The sequence below is a fragment of the Ambystoma mexicanum genome, chromosome 4q, assembly GCF_040938575.1.
Source record: "Ambystoma mexicanum isolate Mex_15411 chromosome 4q, UKY_AmexF1_1, whole genome shotgun sequence".
Classification (NCBI taxonomy): Eukaryota; Metazoa; Chordata; class Amphibia; order Caudata; family Ambystomatidae; genus Ambystoma; species Ambystoma mexicanum.
In genome coordinates, this window is record NC_090928.1 from 624,148,757 (window position 1) to 624,168,805 (window position 20,049).

Consider the following 20,049-nt stretch of genomic DNA (forward strand, 5'->3'; position numbering starts at 1 on the left):
AGTAATCCGATAATCTGTATCACTTCTCTCAAATGGATGGAGCAAATGGGAATGACCAACAGTATCGGGTCCCCTTTTCGGTCAGCCATTGAGTGAGAAGCCAACAATGTGCCTCATTCCGAGGTGGGCGCAAAGGGATACCGGGCACCGTTAAGGACATTGGTGCCGGTAATCCCTTTGCGCCCTATTCCGAGGTCCCTTGCGGGTCCCGCTATGGGCACCTGGTTTTACCAGGCGCCCTTAGCGGGAGCCGCAAAGGGACCAGGGAGCAAATAACAGTACCGCAAATTGCGGTACCGTTATTAGCTCCCTCCCCATTGGGGGCTCAAATGGGAATGGGGACTGCCTTTTTCAAGGGGGATTTACCAGTCCCGCAAAGGTCAGACTACACCGGTAAGTCCCCATTGAACCAGGTCGGAGTCGGTACCGGTATTGGAGGCAGCCATGGTGCTAATAGCACCATGGCTGCCTCCAATCTCGGAATGAGGCCCAATGTCTTCTTTGTGACAAAGTAAGTCCTGAAAAGGTCCTGCAACACCTGAACCGAGTCCCCGACATATTGCACAGTCCCCGTGTGCTTTACTCTCTCCAGGACTTACATCCTGTCCCTGTATCTGAGAAAGCAGACATCGATCGATCTCTGGCCTCAGCCCCTACCTCCACCATCTCTGTGGGCACTCTCTAGCTGGACCTCCTGATCCACCCACCACCCCCACTCAGAAAGGAAACATGCATTAATCAAACACCGAAACTTCCTTCCCATGTCTGTAGCTATTTCGCCCTTCTGTTCAGTCAGGCCCAATATGCACAGGTTGTTCCGGCGCTCCCGATTTTCGAGATCATCAAGCTTCAAAAGGGTGTCCTCCTCACGGGTCTCCAGGTCCGTCAGCCTAGCCTCATGTTTCATCTCTAGGTCTACTTGCAAATGATTGTTCTCCATCCCTTCCATCTTGTCCTCCAACTTGGGGGTCCGCTCACACCCCAGGCGGTCTCTTCCCCTAGTGAGGCCCCAGGGGCGCATCGCTCTCCCACTCCGTATTCTCCCGCTGTCCACCCAACCTGAGTCCTGCGCAGGCTTCTCACGTGGGTTCCAGTGGGCCCTTCACTGCACTGTCCTCTGGCCCTACGTATTATCCCCCCCCCCCAGCCGGGCCTACTTTCAGGCTTCCTGACCCTCCTCCAGGTAGGGGGCTCGAGTGTTCGGAGGTCTCTTTGGTGTGGGCGCCCCCACTACGCGACACCCAGGGCAGGCTCATCTCACCTCACGGCCTCTCCTCTGGCATGCATGGGTCGTCCCCCGCTGTCTTGGTAGCCTCTGCTCCTCACCTTCACACTCTGCCCTGGACCGCTGGTGCCCCTCCTGCATTCCGTGTCGCAGAGGGCTGCTGGGCCTCCTGGGTGCCGGAGGCAGTACCAAATGATGTGGACTCACTGTGATATCAGGAGCCCTCTCCCTGCAGTGTCTCTGCTGCGATGGTTCGCCCGCTCTTCACCGGCAGCCCTCCGAGGCCTCCGGCCTCTCAAATGTGTTCCAGCCTTCCTCGCGGTTGCCTCTCCCTCGGCGTACCCTTTGCTCACACCGGCCCGATTGCCGCCAGTGTGGCTGTGTGACCCCCGACTTTGGGCTGCCGTGGGTACCCCTGCACCTTGCTGCCATAACCCCGCCAGGGATGCCCTTCACTTAGGCGGGGGAGAAGGCTCCAATGTCAGCCGGTTGACGGCAGAGCTCAGCTTTACGTGGCCATCACAGTCCGCGCCCCCTGGTGGTCTCCTATTCTTAGTTTCAATATCAGTTTAAGTTTCAATTTTCTAAATCCCAGTTTACAAAATTTCAGCACTTCCCCGATTTTTTAACAGCATCCAAGTACACACTATGCAAGTGCACAAGTTATCAACATTGTCCCAATTTGCACAATTTCACCATTATCCCAGAATACTGCTGCAAAATGTTGGTTCTTCCACTTTACCATTCCACAATCCAAAATCATTGCCAGTTTGTATATTCCGAGTTAAGCCAATTCCTGTTAATATTCAGTCTGCACCTTCCCTCATATGCTCTCACATTGGCAATCCCACCATCCTCTCAATTTGTCATTCACAATTTTTTGGCAATCCTGGTATATTTCCAGTTTGCCCACCCCAGAATATTGCAATTTTTGCCATCCAAATAAATTTCCAGTTTCCAAAACCCCTTTAGACATGTAGTCTGATGAAACACTATATGTTCCCTGTAGGTGCAAAACCTGTATATTGCAGTTTGGGAATGCCACTAGATTCGGAATTTTCAAAATCCAAGTATGCTTCCAGTTGGTGTACCTCAGGGTCGATTTGGATTATGCAATATCAATACATTTCTGGTTTGTAGAATATCAGCACGTGTTTAGTGATACAACAGCAGTATGGTGTTAGTTTAACAACCACAGCATATTGTAGAACTGGCCTTTTTCAATCAAAATACAAACTACTAACATTTCATCATTATAACACATGCTTTTCCTGCCAGAGTTGTACATTTAGAGTAAGGCATGCATGAGGAATGTCCTTTTTGAGAAAAGGATGCACAAATATATTTACCAGATACAGGTGTAGGGCCGACTGGATGCTTTTCACATCTGGCTTTGGAGGAACCCACGTCTCTGCAACATCTGAAAGTTTATACAACCACTGAATCAGCTCTTCTAGTTTATGGCAGAACATCTAATAATAAGAAAAATATATGTTATTTATATAGTGTGCATATCTAAAGTGATTTCCATAGAACATTTTTATAAACAAATTGATATGACCCAATTTAAAGGAGAAATGTGCATGCTTGTAAAATACAAGCGGATAAGTTAATCAGTTTATTGTTTTATCATACAGTGAGTGTACCAGATGTGCGGGGCCCGAACAATGTAATTGTTTATTTGTATAGCACCTATACACAAATGAAGTGCTTCAAAGTGCTATCAAAATGGCTGTTAAGTAGAGACATTTTAAAGAGCACACAAATCGGTCTTCTCACTAGAGCAACGAGAACGGCAATACAAGTTGCAATGGTAATCAATGATGGTGCCACTTATTGTCAGAGTGGTGACAGTAGTGCCACTGCCATCAACACTAAAATGTATTAAGTGAATACTCTGTAACAGCAGCACGATGCCCCTGGGCCGCTTGGGCACTTTATAAATCCAAATAAATACATAAACACCAACCAGACTATGCTCCAGTGTGGTTGTGTGGCTGCCAAATTCCATCACTAAGTCTCTCCGTTATTGCAGCTTAGTATGGGTTCTCCATAATAATAATAAAAAAAAAATCAGGCAAAACCTGGATCAGGATCAGAGGTCAATGGGAACATACCTTCATTGGTCTTACCCATCCTTTCTTCTGATAGGTTTCTCTACCCGTGCTTCTGTGGCCACCTTTGTTTTGCTCAATTTCCTGTTGGACATCACTGAGCCTGACTAGTTAGGAAACTAGGGGCTAATTTCTAAACAGCTCTGCAATGGAACTCTCTCGCATTTTTACTTGCCTTCACGTTGATCGTGCCAATAACTGGCGTTGGCTCACTTTAGAAATGCAAATAGCTGCACACAGCCACTTAACAACACAAATGAAGCTGTCCTGTTTCAACAAGAAACAGAATCACAAAGATAACCATGGCAACTGTGACCAATAACTTCTCTCCATGGGTATGGAAGTATTTCATCTCACCTATTTGGACAGCCACCCTGTCCAGAACCCAACTGGTGTGCTGCAAGCAGTCTTCCAGAAGCAAAATGGGGCATTCCAAATGTCTGAACGCTTGCAACCAGTGCCCTAGCCGGCACTCTGCAGATCAGAATTAGGGTAATTTAGTATGTCAACCATTCCCAACCATGGGATGCAAGAAAGCGCCATCAGTGAAAGCCACATCGGGAACAGGGATGAAGCAGAAGAGAGTGCACCATTGGTTGTTCTACTGGAAAATGCTGCATGGGCAGGGCCACCGGTAACCACCAATAAGGAGACAATTGTAATCCCCTTAAATATCCCACTTAATCTCAGGTCATGGGACAAAGGAATGGGGAGTTGGGTACTGGATAACAGACACATCATGGTTAGGACTAAGGTTGAGGAAAATGTTAACTTAGTACATCAATCAATATCGACTACTCACTTTTTACCCACCAATTCAGTACGTGACGTTCCTAGGACTCCTCTTTTCTCATGTCCAAATAGTTACATATACACCATGGTAAACCTCTACAATGTGGGCCAATTTCTTCACCATGCAAATGCTTACTCCCTCTTGCAAACAATCCTATGTAGACTTCATCTTGGCATGAGTCTAGAAACCCTTTCTTTGGTAAAGATCTTGATTTTGAGCAGCCCTATATTGTAACAATGTTTTAGACCCCATGTGCAAGATATGCGCGTGACCTAGTCTTTTAGTATACTTTACAGGAATCACTAACTGGGAGTGGCAACTTCAGGAGAGCATCTTTGATGGATACAGCATCAACAATGGAAGAGCTATACTATAGTGCAACGAGTCCTGACAAAGAAAATCCTTCACTCAAGTTGTTCATGCAAGTTGTATGCAGAGTCTGAATTGCGAAAGACAAACTCCCCATCTATATAAGATGACACTGTCTGAAATAAGTGAAAAAGGAACATATTTCTTGGATTGTCTTATCACGGAGGGTGGCCAGATGACTTTTGTTGTATAATTGGTTCAATGACCTCACTAGGCAAGACAATCTACAAAGATAAAATGATACCCAGGGTGGATTGGAAGAGGTCTTTGAGATCATTTTGAATGTTTACTTCGAACTGTATGGCTGACCTTACGGTTTTCCCGAAAACTGTTATATTTCATTTCCTGTAACCTCCTGGTATCCCAAATAGTTTGGTTTTAGTTGTCAGTTTAGTGTATATATGCTTTTACACATGCAATGTTGTGCTTTTGGAGGCTTCTCCTATTTCTGGCATGAGTGACATCCAGGAAGGTCAGCAGGAGAGAGAAAGATCAGCAGGCAAATGTAGTGCCACTTGATAGGAGTCAACCATCCCATGCACTAAATGAAATTACTACAATGGTGGCAGTTAAAAGAACAAATACAGCAACATTGTCTATCAGTGAAATTGCACAGAAACTGGTCAATGCTGCACCTATATACATAAGGGAATGCCAGGGCAGAGAACCGATAATGGTTCAGGTGTCTTCCCAGATGGAAAAGAAACCTGGAAGCAACTGCAAGGAGTAATTTGGAGATTCTTATGTGTTTTCACTGAAGCACAGTAGATTTTGAAGTTATGCTCCCTATGTAATACATCATAAAAGAGAAACCATAATGGTCTGCACTGTTCATACCCGGATGGCTGGTCTACCGACGGAGGTATACTAATTGACCTTTTCACAATTGACCGTGGGAGAATTTACCTAATTTAAAAGTTCAATTAGGACATATATGCGGGGGGAAACCCCCAGCAACCCCCCACCCAATCCCCCTATATTATTTATAATCCAAAACCAACCCAATACATATATAAAATAACTAAAATAATATAAAGGTCAATTGTGCAGAAGGTCAATTAGGACCACTATAATTAGGTCAATTAGGACAAAAGGTCAATTTGGGTAATACCCTACTGACATTTCCAGATTTACTCCTTAGCCACTTTGCAGGGTCTTTCAAAACAAAAAACTACAGAGATAATCTGTCCGTTTTAAGCACACACAAATAATGTGAATTTGTGGGAGCATAAAGTAGGAGACAGTGCCTGGAAGTGCTTCATATGATCAATTAGCAAGACCAGGCTCCCAAAATGTGCATTCACCATCAGCCATTGGCGAGTGATAATGGACTTTTGGAGAGTATGAAATGGTGTGCTAGGTATATGTGGAGCATTAGGAGGGCCAGCGACATTTTAGGAGCAGACAACTTGACATTTTGCACCCCCCACCCTCTCGGAGTAAGATGATCAAAAGTATTACGATTTTCTACCTAACTAACCCACTTATCAAAATCAGTGATTCAATTGCTCGTAATTTTAGTACATATTGAAAGGTACATTTTGTGTGTTTTACCTTAATACATTGAACAAGAGACTCCTTTCCACTAATGGCTTCCTTATTTTGATGTTGTCCATCTATCTCCAGGTTTTCAGATGTAGAGATCCCAACTAACATGCTTCTCAAAGAGGATAACCTCCCTAGTTCACTTGCTGCATCGCCTTGGCTGCAACTCATGTTAGTCACATGCGGTTGATGGCACAAAAATCTGTAATCTACAATATTGTCACTGTCCAGTCCACTATTGGAGCAATATTCTTTTTCTTCAATCTCTTTAGCATTTTTTGATGAAAGTTGATCAATGCTACTTATGCAGGGTCGGTGGTTTCTAACGTTAACATCATAACCAGACTCCTGCCCAAGTAATGAAAGCTCATTCACTTGTTGAGCCAAATTTTCCAATTCTTTAAGTCTGGGAGGCAAAGACAGATATTCGTCATCACTGTCACATTCGCTGTTTAACTGCAGGACTCGGGTGGTGGGTACGAAGCCAGAATCTTTCTCTAGTATATTAACTGAAGATTGCTCCCCTCTACTAAACCATTCACTTTCATCCACACTAGACAATGTATCAGAACTGGAGGAGGTGCATTTAAAAAAGGGGGGTTTGAAATCCGTGGGATGATCCTCTCTGCTAGTGTAGTAAGAATCATTTTCAAAACATACTTTGCCAACAGAAGTAGCCTCATAATCAGAATCCACTTCTACATGGTTAGATAGTTTAGTGTAAAGTTGTTGTGGGGGGCTGGTGTACACACCGGTAAGGTTGTTGTTGCTCCCTATGACATCCTCAGTATCTGCATAGTATGAAGTGGTTAGCAGCGTATGATCTGGTGTAGCTATAAAGCTATCAAGGCCTATGCCGGAGTCATACAAAAAGGGTTCAGGCACCACATCTTTGGATTTCTCCTTTGACCTCATGTGCTTGGAATTCAAAGGATATGTATAGTCTAGTAAATCTTGATATTCCTTATCTGGATTCCAGTGTGGAGACTGGCGGTCTGGTGAAGGTGGTAAGGAGTTGGGGAGTGCACATGCCCAGTAATCAGCCTGAAAAGGAGACGGTTTCCAACAATGATCCGCTTCGACAGCGCAACTAAGGCTACGTTGCACTGACTTCCTTGTGCCAACCAAACAGTTTTCAATAGTGTCTGCACGAGTACAACGATGGGAAGGTGTGAACATGTCTGATGAGGAACATCTGGCTGCGGATAAGCTTCTCGATCTAGTTCTTTCTTGTGGGAGGTGGTCAGCTTCTGGAGAAGGAGCAGAAAGATAGCTTTTGGAATATTTTGGGGATACTGCTTCTGAATGGTGGGCTGCTCTGCTAAGCAAAGTCTTTGGGCTTGATGAATAAGATGGAAATGTTCTCTGAATTCCACTGAAATCCAAATTCTCCATTTTGTTCCTCGACAACGGTGACCGGTATCTGGACTGCAGCAGATAGTCTTCGTTGAGTGAAAGTTCAGCCTTGTGCCGCTGCTTGAAAGACAAGAATAGACATAAAATTTAGCAACTATATAATAATCAATAAGTAACTTCGACAAGACAACCACAGATTACTTGAGAAAACACATATTTCAAATGGCATCTATAAAAGTATACATATGATCAAGGTCTAGTAGAGGTATGCCTCAGAGTTACAAACAAAAAAATAATTACATCATTCTATGAACGAAAGGCTCATCCAGTACAGTTCTTTGTGTAGCAGATCAAAGTTTGTGTGGCTAGAAATTTGGCTCAGTAATTATTGTCAATTCTGAATGTAACACCTTTCTGGGAATTAATATCTACAAATTAAACTTATTTTATTAATATGACAGCAACAAACATCAATCTTTAAAATATGCACTGTATGGTGGGTGACCTGCGGTTAATACTTTGTCACTTTACTCTGGCCTAGTCACTTGTATTATGCAAAACACAGCTTTTTTTCCATTTCATAGAATGTCACTTTGACATGCCTTCGACAAGTGTGTTTTATGCTCCCAACACTTAAAATCATTCCCACCATTTCAGTGTTTCTATTCCATACAGTACTCTAAAGATGGCTTACAAAAGGATGGGCGTGCACCAGATATGGCATTAGCATTCTGCCCTATTTTTAGGGTTCTTTGATGTAACCATTTTGGTCACCTACATTTTTGGCTGACTGCTATGCTTTTTCAAGTTTATTTTTGTGATCAGAGGGAATTCTACTCAAATAGCCCCCCCATCACTGCAACCCTTTTCTGATGGGTCGTCCTTAGTAGCCTTTAAGGCTACTAGGACCGGACGGGGCTTCTTTTTGGTCCCAGCGTTATTAAGTCACCCTGAAAGTGTTTGGCAGCAGGCGGATGGCAGATAAACTTCTGTGTTGGCTACACCATGGCTGCAGTCATTTTTATGGTATTAGTAGCCCAAAATACCTACATGGTAAATATTGAGGTCCCAATGTTTTTTCCAAGATCTGCTCCCAGCCATTTGATTTGTGGCTTTTCTTTTCCTTTGTGATGTCTATGAAGGGAGGCCAACATGGCTGTTTGCTCAGACTGGCTCATTCTGAGCCCACAAAGTCATCCTCGGTTTGGTTTTAAACTGTCCTCTGGACGTCCCAATCCACAAATGACCAGCCACGATTAGCTGGCTGCCAAAAGTGTGAATGCGGCATGCCTGTGGGTTGTATGCTGGCATAGGGAGCCCCTGAGTGAATTTGTAGAGGAGCTGGAGACCCTGTTCTTTGAATCAGATCTGTTCCTAAACTCAAATGAAGACTGCTGGTTAGAGGGGCAGTTGCTGCAGATCTTGGTGTAGCCATACTGGCTGTGCCTATGGCCCTTTCTCCTCTGCATCCCTGCTTTCCTGTGCTGATGGAATGCCTGCCAGGGCTCTTCCTTTGCTAGATTTTGCTGTACATGTTGGATTGCTCGTCACCTGATACTCCAGTGAAATCCTTTTTTTACCTAGCGAAATGTGGGTTGGGCAGGGGCAAGGGGGAGAAATCAGCTCGACTGTGCTGCCCTGGAATTGAAGTAGCTGCTTACTAATCCACCATCGCTCTTTGAGGTGTTTCTAGGGCCACTTCCAACCATTGTCCTTGTTGTGGACCCATCTTGTGCTGCCTAGCTTGACCCGCAACACTCCCCCTAAACCAACTGTGAACCCTGCTGGGTATTCCCGGGTGCTCCTCCAGCTGCTATGACCTCTGTCATTTCCTCTGTCTTACGGGACATAGGTCCTGGGTGTCTTTCTCACTGTGAATTACTTGACTGGGCCATGTCTGCAACAATGGCTCATGTCACACCCGCCAAAGACCCACAAACAGCGAACTAAACAAGTATCTACCCTGGCACCCAAATTCACGTATGCACCGCCTGTTCCTGGAACAAATCAGTCACAGCCAGTGCGGATTATTCCACCCCTTCCCCCACCCCATGTCATTAGACCCAGAATCCATAGTTTGAATGCCCCATCCTTGGTGTCCTTGCCCTGGTTGCAGAGGTGCTTCTCTCCTCCCCTACATCCTCCATACTACATGCCTGTGAACCAGGGGGTTCACCCTGCAAGCAGCTTTCCTCGGCCTACTGGAACTCTAACCGTGTGCTGGGAACCTCAGACTCCCCAGCCTTCTTGTTGCCCCTCCTGCTGCAGCAGTGGTTTTAATGCTTACCTTGTTTTTTTACCCATGTTGCCTTTTTGCTCTCTCCTCACTAACGAATGCCATCTCCTCCTCGTTCAGATCTGTCAAAGTCCTTGTAGACTATGCAAATGCAGTGGTGTGTGTGTGTGGCATAGATCTCAGTAACTTAACAGCAGTTGGCCTACTGAGTTTGTCTTGTCAATCTCTATGAAATAACTTTTGGTAACTTTTGAACCTCTGTAAGAAGAGACTAAGCCACACCTGGATAATGGATTTTCTTTTTCTCTGGCCTGGTCCCAAATTGGTTTGCCGCCTACCTCTCAAGCAGACACCAGGCCATCCAGATGAACTTGTTGCATTATACAGGGTTCGAAATTGAGATCGACGAGCAGGAGCTAAAACCAGCTTGTGGGTGTTGGGTATTACCCTGTAGGCAGGCGCTACCACATGGGAACCCAGAGCTATCAGAGGGGCTCCTTTAACTTTGTATGACCCATTGTGTTTAAATGTGTATTGGATGTGTTCTAATTCTTCTTCATTAACATTCTAAAATACTCAAAGTTAATGTCACATTTACATGTTTGGAAGGCACCAGTTGGCCCTAGGAGCCAAAAGTAGTTCCTGGTAGCTGCTGGTTTCAAGCTGACCAGGCTCTACTATGCTAGAAGCAGGAGCTAAATAGCTTCCAGCTCCCCTCAATTTCGAACACTGTTATAACCGACTGAAGGTCTCCTGCTGAGTACCCAAAGGCTCCATACTCTCACCAATCCTTTTTAAACCTCAAAATGGAGCCTATGGGCACTCTCTTTAAAGATCCAATATAGCCATCCAGCAATACCTGGACGATACTCAGTTGTACATGAGAGAAATAGTGTGCAAGACATCAGTCATAGCTGCTATTACTTAGCCATCATCCAGTCTTGGGTGCCGACGGTCTACCTAAAACTAAACCCATTCAAGACTGAATTCATCCTCATTGGTCCGCTCGCTAATAAACAACTTGTCCAACAATGGCTCAATCATCTGCACCTAGGATTTGACCCACAACTCTCAGACTCAGCAAAATCTTTAGGCTACACCACTGACAGCAGCTTGTCCTTCCAGAAACATAGCCAAGAAGGCCAAAACAACCTTGCCCCGAGTCTCTACCCTTTGGAAAATCAAAACCTTAATCCTGCCATAGGGCTTTCCAGACTGCAGTGCAGGCCCTCATGGTCTTGCACATCGATGGGGGAAATGCTCTCCTGACAGGGCTCCCAGCTGCTCACTTGGCTCCACTAAAAGCAGTCCACCGTGCTGCAGCACATCTTATTACCGGAGCAGAGACATTTGAACAAATCACCCCCATCCTACGCAAACTACACTGGCTTCTTCTCCAAGCCAGGATACTGTTCAAGATTGTATGTATCATCTATAAAGCAGTCACGAGTAGCACGCCAACGTACCTGCCAGCCAAGCTCTACATATCTGGTGGCACACGCTCCTCACTAAGAAAATCGACCAACCGGCTTAAATCACAACTCATCAGCAAAGAGGACCCGCAAACAAGTCTTCTCTTCTCATGCACCCACCCTCTGGAACTTGATCCCGATGTTGGGTCGTAAATCCCCCCTCCACACCCACAAATCTGCAATTTTGCAAATCTCTCGAAAGACGACTTTTTCCAACAACACCTGATCAAAGACTAACTCCAATGGATCTGCATACCGACACACAGACGTCAACTCACAGTACTGCGCTATGGTTTAAAAGATGGCAACCCAAATGCTGGCTACCCACACTCTGTACAGTGCTCTGCTGCTCTCGCGTTAGTTCCGCGCTTTAAACAATAAAATAAATCCCAAAAATAATAACTGTAGCCATTCTCTCTTCCCCCAACATATGGTATCAAATATGCAAGGCTATACACCTTCTTTTAATAATAGAAAAAGTATTTTACATTTGAATAGCTGTATTGTAAATCCTTGAACTCTCAGCTTGAACATGTTTAAAAAGGACAGTTTTGATAACGGTTTTAACACTGTATACTACGATTATTTTTAAAGTCTGGAATGAAATCCTTAGTGAAACATTTAGCCTAAATTGTACAAGACAAAAGATGTCAACGTTGCATGCATCCTTGTACATGAAAATACCCTAATGAAAACAAATACATACATCATGATCCATGAGGAAGGGGGAGGATGGCGCCAGGGGGCAAGGATGCTTTGCACACTCCAGCTGTAAACAGCGGGAGATGGGCATGTCGTCCTTGTTCTCCCCCCAGCTGGCCTTGGTCAGGCGCAAAAATATCAGGCTTAATTCCAAGAGTGCGTTTGGATTAGTATAGAGCAGGGGGGCACCAGAGGACTATGGCTGGAAACGGCTAGGGAGAAGCCAAACCGATTGGCTCTGGCAATGCTCATTTTAGCTGCATTTTCCAACGTTAATGTTAGTGATGTGCGGTTTTCCAGGTAACAAGGCCAATTGACTTAACGGTTGCTTATACTTTTGATCACTTTGTTGGGAACATATTGTGCAAATGTAATAGAGCACGTGTTGAATTTGCTCTTTTAGAACTGGAGGAGAGAATCTCTCGGAAGTTGATGTCCCTGGTTGTGAATAGGAGAGCGTAGCGCTTGGCAGATATGTGCACAGCACGCCGGCTACTCTAGGAGAACCATCTGCCAAGAGACACAAACTGAACAATGCTGTCCTGATGCCACAAAACAATGAAGAGCGACCAGGGGGGGGACTCATTAACATACCAATTCAATGTGGTGTCACCAGATAATAGCATATCAAGGTGCCCTGTGAAAAAGGTGGTGACTCCAGAAAGAAAATGGGGGTAGGGGGCACTCCATTCACCTGCGTGAGTCATGAGGGAGGTGGAGATTAGAGCCCCTGCAGCATGCCCGGGGCGGAATTGATGAGCTTGATAAGGGCAAAAGAACCCTTGCTGAACAAGAGGTAACCAGAGCATTGTCGACGGCTAGCAAGAGCAGAACAGGAGGGACCTGAACTGATTGGTCAGAGCAAAGTATGGAGAGGATGCTCTGATGTAGGAAGTTAGTCGAAAGAGTTCACAGCAAGAGGGAAGAAACGGACAACTGCCCAAACGGAGGAGAGAGGGAGAGCCCCCATATCTATGGATGGAAAAGGGTTGATACATTTGAAAATGAGCAAGACAGACTGTAGGCAAGCGTTCGGAGGAGTAAAATCACAATCCACTGAGTAAAGTGGACACTCGGATCCTGGAGTAAGAGGTTCCAAAGCACTTTGGAAGACAGACGTTTGAGAAGGAAAATCTAATAAACTACATTGGCTGGTGGGAGCCTGCAGTTCCTAGACTGAACTGAAGTAATTCCAGTGAGAAATGTTGCATTCTGGGATTCAATGTACATGTTGTCACAAGAAAATGAGAAAGCCATTGCACTGAGAAACACGGCATGCTGAAATTTAGAGTACGAGTTCCAAAAGGCATGCATAAAATCACAGTACAAAGGCATGCTGCATGTTCGGAAATAGAGTGCACGTTTCTAAAGTTCACAAGAAAACCAATGTGTACACTGCATTCGGGGACTTGCAGAACAAGGCTCTAAAGTAAATCAGCAAATGACTATTGGCAAGAAGGAGTGAATGCTTGAGCAGACAGGCCCAACTGCTGAAGACTTAGGGCAAGAGACACTAAACTACCATGGTGCATGCTCGTAATTGGAGGCTGACCGTACAAACATCTTGAGATGGGGACCCGGTTGACTATTTGGCTGTATGCCACTCTGAGTTTACAAAAAGGCCCGAACATACAAACATAAGATACTCTAAATCCCTCAAGGTGACTGGTAAGAGGCTAAATATGACTTTATGAGAAGGAAAGAGACAGAGGGGATCCGGATCGAGGCTTGATATGACATGTATGCTGAAAGAATGGCTTGGTGCAACAGAATTACACTTCGAGAAGGCATTATTGGATCCCCTCGATATTCAACGTGTGCATTGGTAAGGGGAAGGATTGAAGAGGGCATCATATTACAAAGCAACAAAAGCTACTGGATCGGTGGAAAGAAATACAAAAACATGGGGCAAGGGATATACTCAAGGAGCACGACATGGCAAAACAGAAGATTTTCCATTGGATTAATTTTATTTTGGAGGTATTGGATACAAGGGAGCATACTGGCACTTCTCAGCGATCAATCCAAATATCCTAAACCTTGACCACCTTAGGTTTAAGTACAGACTTCCTGAAACTCAGCAGGGGAAAGACAAACTGCCAGGCACAATGCTGGGACTGGAATTGGGTGTGTGGCAGCTGGACTTTTTTATTCGATTTAAACAAAAACACACACTTGTCATACAGGTACATACCAAACACAAACCCAGGCAAACAGCTCTGCAGTGAGACAATCCCTTTTGCCCCTACCACACCACCTCTAATGTCCCTAGCCTCCCTCCTCCCATTCCCTCGTGAGCCCCCACTTTGTTACAAGAGCAACAAACCGCTGACCCTTCAAGCAGGGCGCAAGTCCGGGGTTCAAGTCCAGTTTGTCCCGCATCTCATGCCACACTGTGCAGCGAATCTCTGTGCCCTCCCCCTGACACAGTTGGGAACTCCGATCCATTTCAGTTCTTACCCATTTACGCCAGCTCCTGCGCCATTCTACCATTCTGGGGCCATCGTGTGCCTTCCAGGCGAGCACTATTGACCTTCTCGCCAGCAACAGACCCAGAGCCATGGCTCTAGCCAACCCCTTGCAGCGCCTACCGTTCTCCACAGGATATAAACTGAGCAGATAGTGTTTGATACAAGTTTGCACGCGTAGACCAACCAAGTTAACCAACTCAGCGCAGATCTCACCCCAGAAACCCACCACCCACTTGCACCTCCACCACATGTGCAATAAGTTTTGGCGCTCCTTTCTGCACCTCCAGCAAACTGGGTCCTCTCCTGCCACCATCTTGGCTACCCTCACCGGCGTGATTTATGCCCTCCGGACTATTTTATATTGTATACTTTGAAATTTGGTGTTCGAGGCACCCACTTTGCATGCTCGAGGACCATTGCCCGCTCGCTGTCAGTAAGTTGTTGTTCTGTGTCTGTTTCCTATTTGGTTCGAAGCCATGCTCCCGTGCAGCCCAGAGGAAGGAGCGACAAGAAGGGACGTTTTCCCCTTGCATGCGGCCACCCTCCACCATGCCCTAATGATCGTGCACAACCTTCTCCCAGTCCCAACCCCTAGAAGACCCCAACAAACTGGACAGCGACATCTCTCTCTCTATCCAGCCCGTGACTCGGTCCACAAGAGGCAGGGTGAACCAGTCCACCATATGCTGTAGGACAGACGCCCAGTAGTACGCCTCGAAGCCCCAATAACCCCCTTTGCCCGCCGGCAGCTATAACAGTCAGGGCAATCCTTGGGGTCCCACGTTTCCAAAGCAGCCCATTTTGGGTGGCATGCAAGGATCGAAAACAGGCAATACCCAACACAACAGGCATAGCCTGGAACACAATCTCGGCAGCACAACCATTTTTGCCAAAGCCAGTCCTCCCTACAATGAAATGGGAAACCTGTTCCAAAACCTCACAAGAGCCTCAAATGCCATAATCGGTCTCCCGACATTCTGGGAGTACATTCAATCCGAATCCACACTTATTTGAATGCCTAGGTACTTAAACCCTACAGTCATCACCTCCATCCCAATTCATCAGCCAGCAACGCATAAACCACGGATTTGGCCTGATCGACCACCAGCCCTGATAGCTGCCAAAACTCATTGACTGTCGCCAGCACCTGCCCCAGGCTGTCCTGGGGGTTCCAAACATACAGTAGGACATCATCTGCACACGTAGATAAGCAGTGCCTATCGCCCGAACCAAGCTGCAGACCCAGAGCTTGTGCGGAAGCCTATACATTCTCGTCAGGTGTTCTATCATGAGTGCAAATATTAGCGGTGACAGCGGGCAACTTTGCCGTATGCCCCTACACACCCTCGACGCAGAAGAGATGGCCCCCATTCACCTGAACCCTTTGACAATGAACAGACGTACAACATCTTGACCCACTTGATATAGCCAGCTCCCAGGCCCATTTTATTCCAGCACCAGCCACTGAAAGTCCCAAGACACTGAGTCAAAGGCTTTATATGAATCCAGGCTGACCAACGCCAGCCTCTCCGCCGCCTGTCTATGTTTGTCAGTTATCAGGAGCAATCTCCCCAGATTGTGTATTGTGGGTCTCCCTGCGATGAGTCCTGTTTGGTCGGGGTGAACCAGCACATTCATATGAGGGGACTGCAGGGCGCTAAAATTTTAACATCTACCTTTATCATGAATAACGGGGGACCGGACGCGCATTCAGCTGGGTCCCGACCTTTCTTGGGCAGCGTTAAGGTCAACGCCTCTAACATAGGTTTCCAGAAGTCCCCCCCCTGAATTGGGCCTCCAGCAGCACCTCGAACAGCCTTGGAGCAAGGCGATTGTTATACTCCTTGTATACCTCCATCAGAATCCTATCCAACCTAGGTTTCTTCCCCCTTGCAAGGGAGTTAATGGCCCAATCACCACCCAATGTCAATGTCCACCTCCAACTGATCCCTCATCCGCTCGTCCAATGAGGGCAGCTCAGCATCCCTCAACCATTGTCTCGCCCACCCCTATCAAGCCCACCCTTCCCCCGCTATAACACGACATAGAAATCCCAGAACACATCACATATTCCGGCATCATCCGTGATTAATGACCTGACGGGTCACGGACCCCTCACATCACCTAGACCCTCCCTCCCTCCCTCCCAGCCAACCAGGCCAACAACCTACCCTCCTTGTCCCCCTCAGCATGCTGCCTGGCCACGTATCCTGCATACCCCCAGGGAGGCCAGTCGGTCCCTTGCCGCCCAGACTCCCCCTTTGTCTCGTACAAGATCTCTACCTGAATCTGTCCTCTGGACCAATCCGGATCTACCTGGGCCACCTTAAACTCGATATCCCTCACTTCCTGGCTAAGTACTTTACTTCAATAGATGTGTAAATGGTGCAGCCAAACGGCCCAGAGGCATACGGGCGCCGAGACCAAAAGCCTCAAAACACAAATGGTAAGACAAACTAAACCTACTCTGCTCTTCCTACAACAATGAACCTGGATACGGAGGCTCGAGTTTGGAGCTTAAGTTAATCCCTCACACTGGCTGACATGTACACCCCCCTCAAAAAGACCTTCAACGCTTCCCACTCCGTTGACCTTCTCACCGTTGATCCCCAGTTCTCATCCAAGAACTGCTGAATGTTGTGCCGTAGGGATGCCCTAAACTCTGTCCTCATGCATCCGTGTGTAAAACCTCCATTTAGTAATGGGCAGGCGGACAGACTTCCCTCTGCTCAAACGTCAGCACTGGGGGTGGGTGATCTGACAGACATATCCAAATATTCCACCCTGGTCATCCATGCCACTCTCTCCTACCCCACAAAGACCATCTATTCGCGAGTAGGACTCATGAACTCAAAAAAAGTAAGAGTAGCTATACTTGTGCCCGTGGAGCACCCTCCAGGCAAGGTGAAGGTCCCAGAATATCAGAGCCAAGGTTTTAGTCGCCGTCCCCACCTGCCAAGCCACTGCACTAGCCACATCCATCACACTATTCAGCATGCAATTGAAATCCCCAAACCACATCAAGCAGGTGTCTCTGTAACGTACCAGTATATCCTGCATGTCTGTGACGAACTCCGCTTGAGCCACATTAGGAGCGTAGGTACCTAGCAAGAACATTGAGGTGCCCATGATCTCCCCCATAATCCCCACATATCGCCCCTCTTTATCCACCAGGGTCCGGGACACCTTCACTGCTGCCGCATCCTGAATCCACACCAACACTCCTCTGGCGTAGGTAGAGAATGTAGTGCCAACACCACCCCCTTCCACCTCCTTTGCAGCCGCCGAAGTCCCTGAGCATCCAAGTGAGTTTCCTACAGTATCTCCACGTCTATGCCATGTCGAGAAAAAAAGATCGAATTCCCCCCGTCTTTACAACATTATTCAGCCCCCAGACATTCTAGCTAACCACCCTCAGCCTGGCCACAGCAACCATCTTCAAGCCATCAGCCCCCCCTCCCCACAGCCCTTGTACACCAAACCACCCCCTTCACTCCCGCATAGACAAGTGCCAACCATAACCACACCCCACTTTGCCCCTGCCCTCTCCCAAAAACCCACACAGCAGGCACAACCCCCCCTAACCCCTCACCAAAAGAGTCCCAAGTGCCCCCAACTCACACCGCCCCCCAATTCTCTCCTCCCACCAGACGACCAGTTAACGGACAGAGAACAGAACACTATTGGAAGGGCCCTCCGTCCAGTCAGGTGGACCGGTCCAAGAACCACCACCCCTCAGCCCACAACTCACCCGCCCACCCCAACCATACCTCAGCCCATGTGCTCAAACCAAACCACTCCCCCACCCCAAGCTCAGCACTCGCTACGAAAAGCAATTCATCAAGTGACCACTGTCAATGCAAGCATCCTACAATGAGGTGTAGCATCCCTCCCAGCCCCCCCCAGCTAGGCAGCTTCACCCATTGTTCCCGGGCTCTTCCAGGCCCACCTTGGCCCTGCTTGTTTCCACCGGCTCCCGTCCCGATCCAGGCCCAGGACGATCTCATGCATCCCTCAAACCCAATGTTCCGCCTGCACCCACATAGACTTTCCCAGGTGTCGAACTACCGACGGGCTCCGGGCTGAAGCGGCCAAGGGCATCCTTCCTGCTCTGGAGGGCCCAGATCTCTCCCGGCCAGAGGGGATTGTATGTCCATACTCAGAGTCCAGCCAGTCCCACACTTCCGGCGTGCAAAAAAAAAAAAAAGGAGGAGCATCTGACCACTAACACCTTCAACTTTGTGGGAAAAAACAGCATATGCTTGAGGACCAGGTCCCAGAGCCGTCTCCTCACCGCATCGTAGGATTTATGCAGTTTTTTGGAACTCCTCAGTTAAGTCGGGGAACGCCAGGATTCTCATGCCGCCCACTTTGTATAATATCGACGGCTGTGCGTCCTGCAAAATAACGCGCCGGTCCTTGAAATTCAAAAGCTTGGCCACAACTGCTTGTGGAGGGGCATCAACCGGGGGCGGCCTACCCACGACGCTGCACGCCCTTTTAATAGTGAACCACATGGAGAGCCCTCTGATCTTCAGGACGTCAGTGAATAGGCGCTCGAGATACAGCTCCATGCTAGGGCCCTCCTCTCCTTCCGCAATCCCCAGGATGCTGATGTTGCTTCGACTCGAGAGCCCTTCTGAATCCTCCGCCTTGACCTCGAGAGCTCATGAGTCCGAAGCTAATGCCTCCACATGCGCCTGCAACACTGTCACCGCATGTTCCACTTCACCAACCCGGTTCTCTGCTTCGGTCACCCTCTCACCCCCACCCCCCATCTTCCTGAGATCTGCCCTGATCAACATGATATCCACTGCCATCGACTAGATCTTTCCCTCCAGTGACACTCTGGAGTCCTGAATGGCTGTCAGTAGCTGGTTCATGGACATTGCCTCCTCTATCGGGCCCTGCTCCGGTCCATCCTCAGCCCCTTGAATCCTGGGCTTGAACTGGCTACTCTTAACACCTAGGCAATGTTCCAATTTCTGCTGCCCCTTCACCATCTTACCAGCGGTCACTGCTGTGCCCCCACACTGCGCCTCAGCCCCCCCACGTTTCAAACAGGGCAATAGTACTCCCAATCGGCTCCCCCCACTGCCTCACTCCAGTTTCCCCCCTCAGTATCAGAGGTGCAGACACACCAGGGCGACCACCAACCTTTCCAACTCCTCTTACGCATGAATGGGGAGAAGCGCCGCCCCTAATTCCTGTTCTCCACTGTGGCACCCCTCTGTCAATGGCGGTAACCTTGCTCCTTGTAACGCTCACCTGACTCCCATGGAGGCGCTAGCCTGGTTCGCGCTGCTGTGACCCCTTCTAAGGTTATGCGCAGGGTTCAGAAGACGGACTGGACCGAGCCCCCAAATCTGGCTTGTCTGGCTCGCAGAAGTATCCTTCTGTAGGCGAAAATAGGGGATTAACTGTCTGCGGGGTAATGCAATTAGCCTCCCACTTTCCCCTCTCACCCTCCTCGAAACCCTTCTGTGATTCCTCGTAGCGTCTCACCTTAGGGTCTGGAAGGACGAGCTGAGCTCTCCATCCTGCTTCTGATGCAGGGGCGCGTTGGTATCCAGTTACTTCACTGGATTTTCGGATTGGTGAGAACCAAACTTGCTTGCCTTCCAGGTAAGTTTTTTGATAAGAGGTTCCCCTTGTGTCCATGCATTAATGTACTAATGCTAGTGTCTTTTTACCCATAGGAGCCGGGGTACGGAATTCTGGGGAACAGGCACCGACCCGAGATGAGAGGTGAAATCCTTGTAGAAA

The 20,049-nt window shown here is 47.6% G+C and overlaps 1 protein-coding gene across 3 annotated transcripts in view; it reads right to left on the reverse strand.

Annotated features, from left to right (window-relative positions):
• Positions 1 to 20,049, reverse strand: part of CEP68 (centrosomal protein 68) — a 277,505-nt gene that overhangs the window by 105,081 nt on the left and 152,375 nt on the right. For 2 of the 3 annotated variants that reach the window (XM_069608164.1, XM_069608165.1), the window contains exons 3-4: positions 6,056 to 7,522; positions 2,575 to 2,697 (exon numbers count right to left, since the gene is read on the reverse strand). In XM_069608164.1, the coding sequence (XP_069464265.1) occupies positions 2,575 to 2,697; positions 6,056 to 7,522 (1,590 nt within the window). The remainder of the gene's footprint in view (positions 1 to 2,574; positions 2,698 to 6,055; positions 7,523 to 20,049) is intronic. The other variant, XM_069608166.1, reaches the window with a different exon arrangement.